Raw genomic sequence first — 8,501 nt, 5'->3', positions numbered from 1 at the left:
TGTTATAATAATCTAAAGAAACATCTAAAATCTAAATTATATATTTAAGATCCTAAAGTCCCAAACAGTAAATCTCATTTAAAAAAAATGCCTGATTGATAGGAATGGGATGTTCAAAGTAGAATACCAGAGGTATTATTAAATGGTAGTTTCAAATCCAGAATGTTCTAAGTTTTTTAATTGCAAATATTGATTTGTTGGTCCATAACATGAATGACATTAAAGCAATTAGGATTCAAATTGTAAGAGTGCACTTACTTTACCGTTTGGTTACGACCTAAACGGGTGAAAACTAAACTATGATGTTCTTGTATATATAATATTTCTTTTGTGTTCTAATGCATTTTATTTCAACTTTCTTAAATTGATAGGCATTTCTATTTATAACTAACTAGGTTTCACATGCTATGAATAGTCTTTTAGATCATCTTCAATGGAGTTGTAAATGTAACAGAAGGGAGCAGGCAATGTGGTATGGTTGTTCCGTTCCCATGGAGCCTTATGTAGCTCAGGTGAAAAAGTAACTGTCCCTGTTGAGCCAAGATCTTGGATGCAAGCCTCATGTCATGGCTAGATGTTGCTTGCATCACAGCCTGAATTACTGAAACTGATTTTAAATGAATTATTTCAAATATTACAGTTTAATTTTAATCATATTAATTGCAAATTTACATAAGCCGGAGAATGTGTATGCAAAGTTTAAAGTCATTTTTATTTAATCTGTGAAGTGTTTTTTGTGATTTTTTCTGTTTTTTTAATACGTAAGTCTCCTTATCTAGTGTTGTCGATTTTTGGTGTAATAAAGAAAGCATGGTCAATGCATATGTTAGGTATGTGCACATTTAAAAACAAATACATTTTTTGTGAAAACAGTTGTTTCTAGAATATATATATCAGGGGTGGCCACATGCGGCTCTTTACCCAGTTGTGTACGGCTCTTCCGTTTAGGCCCGTTTACCCTACAGCTGCACTGAGCTGCGCTGGGCGTAATTTAAATTCTATTGTGGCGAGCGTTTCACGCTTTGCTAAACTCAAGCCCCGTGTAGCAGCTGCAGCTAGCTTAAAAATACGCTTTGGAGCGATTTTCACGCTTTGCTAAACTCAAGCCCCGTGCAGCTATAGAAAAACGTTACGTTTGGAGCGATTTTTACGCCCACCGCAGCTATAGTGAAAAAAATTCCACGCCCAGCGCAGCTCAGTGCAGCTGAAGTGTAAACGGGCCTTTCATGTTGCAAATATGATTTTTTAGAATGTTTCGATTTCGTTTGGTCAACTTTATGGTGTGGATTATTGCCGGTTCCGAGTTAGTCTGTTTGCCTTAAGGCCAACGTATCTTTAACAATACTTTTGTAACAAGATAAACGCAAACAAATCAAATAAAAAAAATAATAGGGAGAGGAAATATAATAATGCTTGACCCACGTAAGCCCAAACGCTAACACGAATAATGTTAGCAATATGGACGAAAATGTGGTACGGCAGCATTGCAGCGGATCGACGTGTCCTATTAACAGAGTTAAAAATATGTTCGAAATACCCGTTTGGTATTTTTCTTCTATAAGAAAACTAAATTATCTAGTAGGCCGTTCAGCTGATCGTCTGTTACGTCTTAAAATTTCATCTGTGACGTCATAAAATTTCAGCCAATAGGAAGCGTTCTGAAAACGCTTGGATTTAGAATCCTACTATGGACGTTTAAGTATCTACCGCTTTGTGATCGGTGCATTAATACCACTCGTAATTATTTAATGCACACTTCTATGCGATTCTTATGGCAAAGAAGTACAAACTTCTACCGTTTGAATAATAGCATTTACTAAAATTTTCTATGCTTAGTAATACGTACCGGTAGTTGCTTTTAAGCAATGAAAACAACCAAACAAAAGTGACCTTTTAATTTACTGTACACAGTGTTAAGCAAAAAAGAATAATACTGCCAAACTCAAAACCACCGTTGTTGCTAAATTATTTAAGTATAGTTTCCAATAAATATTCAACAACAAAATTTAAAAGCAGCCTGTTCATTACACACGTTTCGGCAAAGTAACGCAGCCAAGGGCAGTGTAGTGAAGTTTTTGTGAATTATCTCGCTTTGTAATAATGTTTTCAATGGCTTGTTATTCACAAACTAGTGATAAAACTATCTCGTCTATATATAACAGCACACCCGGAATATCCGTCCTGCTCGAAAGCTCTCATCGATTTCTGACGGTTCACACTGATTCACTTCTTTTGATTAGTTCACCCATGCAAAAAATGTATTCACCCTGGGGTGAACCATTCACCTGATTAAGAAACACTGACCTAAAAAAATCATTGGGATAAAAAGCATCCCCGAAGAAAGAATGATGATGCCAATGTTATTTCAGCCAAAAGAATACGATTCCCCCAGGAAGCGACGTTACCTTATTTTGGATTTTAAGTGTATTTATTCATTGGCTTTCGGTTATTCGGAGTGTTTTTTTATTACCGTGGTGAAATAAAATAAGTGAAACCACGTTAACACAATTCTAGATATTTGTTTTTACAATCGAAGGGGACCACGAGGATTTAAAGTAAAGCCTTTCGAAGGGGGCCATTTAGCATGAAAGTTTGAGAACCACTGACCTATACTAAACTTAACGTACGGAAGTAGAAACATTTTGATTTGCCTAGTGTCGAGAATAGAGTGACTCGATCCCCAAATGCCCCAAAGCTTAAAAGGCCAAGAAAAAAGAATAAATAGATTAACCCGCATTAACATAAAAAGTACAAGTCGGATGAACTTGATTAAATTGACGGTAGTAAACCGAGTGTCTTCAGAAAAGGGTACCGAAATAAGTCTATACCATGTAATTGATGAAATGGTGAGGTTGACTCACGCCTTGGACATATTGTAAACCTCGGTCTAAGTATTAAGGCAGAGCTTATAGTGGTAAGAAGAATCAATTGTACCGCCGGCTAGTACACATACTAGTTTGAAAGCAAAAATAGGATCAACAGATATGAGTACTGAGTAGGCAACCGAAAGGCTTGGGCGATTGATTATTTACTAATCTGTGACAAGGCGAACACAGTTTGTATATTAAATATTTTCAAGGCAAACATCATATGACAGTACGCAAACATCAGTACTCGGTTACAAAAACAAGCGACTGACATTTGCAGCGACACTCAATGCAACATTTTTCCACAAAGAGCAATGTGGAAAATACTGCTTATTGCCGTTATTGTTCTATTAACCGCAAACAGCTGTTTTGGAGCGGAATGCCATGGAAAGGTATGAATGAAGTAAACATATTTAGGTCGTGGAGTTGCGTTGTGGATATAAATACAGTATAAGTCCGCATGATTTCTCTGTGGTTATTTATTAAGTTTGGAATTTATTTCGTCTCTAATATCTTTATTGATTCGTTATTTTTAAATGTTCAATTTGTTTGCATTACCGTTCTGTGTATTTGTGTACACAGTCTATGTTTCAATATTGTTATCTTGTACTTTTTGGTTAAATTTGGTAAAAGTATTCGAATAAATTTTGTATGTCAGACGATTTTTATTGCAACTGTCTGTTTAATGTTTTTTTTTTCTGAATGATTAAGAACCTGTTTATATTATTTAGCCTGATCCAAACGCTAAGCCGAATTTGAATCCCATAATTACGCCACAATTGATTTTTTCTGAATGATTAAGAACCTGTTTATATTATTTAGCCTGATCCAAACGCTAAGCCGAATTTGAATCCCATAATTACGCCACAACTGAAATTGGTTTCAACAAGCAAAAATGGTAAACTGTACATGATGGAGAAAGATAACCCAGCCTTACATATTTTGCATCTTTGGGGTAAGTTGCAAAAGGTGATCTATTTTATATGTATTCTGATTAACAGTGTTTAAAGATAAGCGCTAGAGTTGTTTTTTATAGTTATAATTAATATATGTAAAATGCTGGTTTATTGGTGATGTAAAACAGTGTACATAATTTAATAAAGGGACGCCATATGAGATGGGTTATGCGCACGGTAAACTTCTAAAAAACGAAGTTACAAACTTTATGAATCAAGTTTGGGAATATTTGGAGGAGCAAGTGGTAATATTTTTAACTTTTCTACATTAGAAATTTATTTATTTATTTTACAAAGTTTAATATCCTTATACCTTTTAATATTATTATCCACAGGTGGTCGGCGTGACGCTTATAGAATATTTCTCGAATTTGTCTTGGTTAATGGAACTTATAGGGCGTTGCTACATAATTAAAAGGGAGGCCGAAAAACTTGTCAAGCGCGATGAACTCATTAAGCTCATTAAGTGCACAGGACATTTAGAGATTAGTCAACAAAAAAAATAAACTTGCAAGCAATTCAACAAAAATACCGTTTCACGTAAAACATTTTTCGCTAGCATGGTTTACCAGGTGCGCCTTGAAAGAAAAGGGGCTATTAAACAGTGCACAGATTTAACATATCTACAATGATTTAAACACACAAAACAAAATGTTTCCGCGCTTTGTTACCCTAAGCCTAAGTGTTTCGCGTTTAGCTTAAGAAAATTCAAATAAAAGGCATATAATAACAAAAGTAGCCTCTTCATTACCACGAGCAATATCGTGCTAACATTAGGAGTCCTGCAACTATACCTGCGTTTAACCAAGCCTATGTTTGAAAGTTCATTTAAAGTTCATTTGGAACTATTTTATTCAGATAGAAGCAATTAACGGCTCTGTAAAATGGAAGTTTCATGATTGGTTTTTGGAGGACGTGGCCAACTTAGGGTAAGTTTTAAATTATTGCTTCCCAGACTTTTTTGTCAAAACCCACTTTTGCAACTTGTTTACCGTGTCGCCCACTTTTACCTATACCGTTTACACTTAGCGGCTTACTTCGTTTATTTGGCCAAACTAGTTGAAAAATTTATATAGTTATGTTTTGCCAAAAATGCTATGTTCCATAACATTAATTGTAAAACTGTATTATTTATAGGATAGAGGCTGCGTGTGACCTGGAGGTTCTTGTTACTTCTAAATTCAGCGGTGCCTATTTTTTGGAAGAAATTAAGGGTATGGCGGACGCTACTGGTATGGATTACAAGGTTTGTTAGCGTTGACATCAGCATGCAAATAATTCATTTATGTACCAGCAATGTACCAGAGAAAAAACAAATGTGCCTCATATATAACCCACACACATGGGCGCCCCCACGGAGGGGCAAGGGGGCAAGTGAGTTTTTCTCTTTCGTTATTTGTTTAGGTTTAGTAGGTTGACAGATTAGTAAGTGTGCATTCGACAATTGACAACGTTAAGTCAAACCTTCTTCCTTCTTTTTTTCTCGCTAAAAATTTCGTGTTAGGCGCAGTTAATGTTCCCCACTGTTCTGTCTGTGCGCTAATATCCGATGTTGGTGTAACATCGACATTTGTTAAACTGAAGCAGATTCCTAAAAGGAGGTATAATGGCGACTGTCGTGCGCGTTTTAAAGTCTACTTTTAAGTAATATTAGGTAACCCAAAATTATGCTCTTTAAGGATACTCTAAGACAGTGGTTCTCAAACTGGGGTCCGTGAGACAATTTTCTGGGACCGCGAAGCACCTAATAAAAATCAACACGACGTACGCTCCTCAACAATAACATTCTTTATGCAATAAAATTTTCAGGCAACTTACTTTTCAAACCAAACTTAAACTATATAATAACTATGCCGTACATAGGCCCAAATTGTGGGACAAAAGAAGGAAAGCCAAACTCAGGCTCGACCTATACGCGCAAAGTGACATTGCTAACGTAATTCCAACGTGTTTGCGCTCGTCATCACAATTTACGATTAGTTGTTCATTCACGTGATTGCATGCTTTACTTTGAATTGTGCATTGTGACATAGTGTTGCATTGTGCTAATGAGAATTACGTTTTCACAGCTTGCTGCGCTGACACTGTAAGCTGTATGGTCACGGGTTTAAAACAGGGAGTCGAACCGGAATCGAACCGGAACTTTATGAACCGGTTTTGGGTCAATTTTTTCCGAAGCGTAACCGAACCAGAACCGGTTTTTATGAGATTTTAAGGAGCCGAACCGGAACTTAACCGAATAATTTGAAAAAACCCGAACCTTAACCGAACCCGAACCTGTAAACAAAAGCGGTTCGCTCCACCATAACGTCACAACTTCTATTTTACCGAGTCAAGTTACGCCATGTTCGAAATTTTATGCAAAAAATATGAATATTGAATAAAAAAATCGTTCATTTTTTATTTTTTAGATATTTCAATATTGAGTTGCTGTTTTTTAATAAGTCACGGAACTTAGATTAAATGACTTACAATGCAAAGATTATTCTCTACATTTATCGACCGACATTTTGAGATTTAAAGCAAATTATATTGTATCTGAACCGGAACTTTATGAACCGGTTTGAAATAACGATGTTCGAACCGGAGCTGAACCGGAACTTTTAAATTACTCCTAACCGAAACCGGAACTGAACCGGATTCCGAAAAAATCCTTGAACCCGAACCGAACCTGAACCGGAAAAGTCAAACGGTTCGACTCCCTGGTTTAAAACCTATCGTGATTGCTTCAATAAAGTTATTTCGTTAGCGTTACATAACTAAATACGGTATCAACAAGCTTATCTTAGACTGTAAGTGCCACCGCTTTATTTGATACCATTAAAAACAACGAGTTATTTTGTGTATATTTTTAACTGCCCTAAGACCACGCTCCAAGTGTGCAATGGACACAACTTATTTATTGACACAACTTCAATGGACACAACTTATACTTATTTTGTGCAATGGACACAACTCCCTTCAACCGCAGCTTGTAATTTAGCCAACTTGGCACACAGCTCGGAGCAGATGTTGCGCTTATCGTGGTATTATAACACCCGAGAAAAACGTTCTTTGTTCAGTATTGCACGTGGTGAAAGGCTTGTAATTTAGAATTGAGCGCTAGTTCCGTTCATGGAACTTGAAAACTGCGCTGCTGATACGAATTCTGTATGATTCTATCACAACTAATCACGCATATTTCACGGTCTTGATTTGATTTTTCGCCTGAAGTTAACGATTGCACACTGTGATTTCGCAGCTGGCGCCTGACAGGATTGTCGACGACGCACGTGCTTTCTTTTGTTGGACGTATTTGGCTGTTTCTGATGAGTTTTTTTATGACGTTTTGCATTCACCATTCTATGACGACATACTGTCACTGTTTTATGACGTCATTATTCATTACGTCAGACGAAAAATAGGGGAATTCCCAGTTGAAAATTCAGGACCCCCTTTTTGATTTTCTGGTTTCGCCCCTGATTGGTCTTATCGGATATCTATTTTGTCCATAAAACTGTATATAAAAAATCCACAGAAAATACTTCGAATTCACATGTTGGGGGAATTGACAAAGGGAAGCTGCTCAATGTTTGGGGCTTGGGACGAAGCCGTCCCAAAAGGCAACGGAATATTACAACTTCGATCGCTCGACTGGAACATGGATGGTAGGCTAAAGTAGAATATACTTCAAAGGACCAGGCCTACTAAAAAATAGCTTTGGCGAAAAACAAATAATGCATAGTTTTAACATTTTTATCCTCTGTCGCAGGACCGTTTAAAAACTTTCCACAGTTGACTGTTTATCACCCAAATGTTAACCAATCTCAACCAAAAAGCAAACAGCCTAACACTTTTGTCAACGTGGGGTGGACAGGTAATATTTACTAAATAAAACGAAAGTTTAACCTAAAAATAGTTGGTCAAGTTTAACTCTTCTCTATATTCCGTAGGTTGGATCGGATCAATTACTGGAATGTCGTCAGCTAAATTGGCGATTTCGGAAATCGGTGCTTCCTTTCCAGATGCTAGTTATGGAAAAGAATCTCGATTTGGTGTACCATTTACGGTATAAAATGGTTTATGTTTGCGAATACAGTTATCGCAGAAATGTGGTCACATTTTTACAGTACATTTTGAGAGACATTCTTCAATTCGACTACACATTGGATGATGCCATCAACAGAATCGCAAACGCTCATCGAACATGCAACCTCATTTTAGGGGTTGGAGATGGAAAGGTGTTTAAAAGTAAATCGTATTTGTTGCCATCGATATGCTTAATAATTTTGTTTGTAGGAAAATAGAGGATTTAGAGGAATACAGTACTCAGCAACGGTAGCCAACTTTTTTGACGACCAAAATATGAGACCAGTGGCCAAGTGGCATCCAAAAATTAAAGACGTCGTTTACTACGGTTTTCTAACAAAACTTTTTTTAATTTTTATTTTTTTAAATAACTTTAAGATTGGTTTTAGGAATGGACTGGCTTTGTCCGGGATATAATCAAGTTTTGGCAAACCAATTGTCAAAATATCACGGTCAACTAACGGCAGAGATTACAATCAAGGACGTCGTATCTATTGTACAAAGTGGTTCCACACACATTGCCTTGTACGATTTCGATAATGATCTGATTTATACTTCTTTTTCAAAAGCTGACGTTGAAAGTGGACCAGTGGCAGCTTACGACAGGTAG

General features: G+C 36.6%; 1 protein-coding gene across 1 annotated transcript; it reads left to right on the top strand.

The window, feature by feature from the left end:
• The first annotated feature begins 3,181 nt into the window (after positions 1-3,181).
• On the top strand, positions 3,182-8,501 carry LOC146168054 (protein dcd1B-like). Its single transcript, XM_083386197.1, has 11 exons — positions 3,182-3,259; positions 3,690-3,822; positions 3,971-4,068; positions 4,682-4,752; positions 4,961-5,069; positions 7,341-7,470; positions 7,575-7,679; positions 7,756-7,871; positions 7,933-8,043; positions 8,102-8,219; positions 8,281-8,501. The coding sequence occupies exons 1-11, from the start codon at positions 3,182-3,184 to the stop codon at positions 8,499-8,501; spliced, it is 1,290 nt and encodes a 429-aa protein (XP_083242323.1).

Source organism: Ascidiella aspersa, chromosome 1 (genome assembly GCF_963924565.1).
Source record: "Ascidiella aspersa chromosome 1, kaAscAspe10.2, whole genome shotgun sequence".
NCBI lineage: Eukaryota > Metazoa > Chordata > Ascidiacea > Phlebobranchia > Ascidiidae > Ascidiella > Ascidiella aspersa.
The sequence above is the reverse complement of the archived record's forward strand: the minus strand, read 5'-3'. Positions and strand labels throughout refer to the sequence as shown.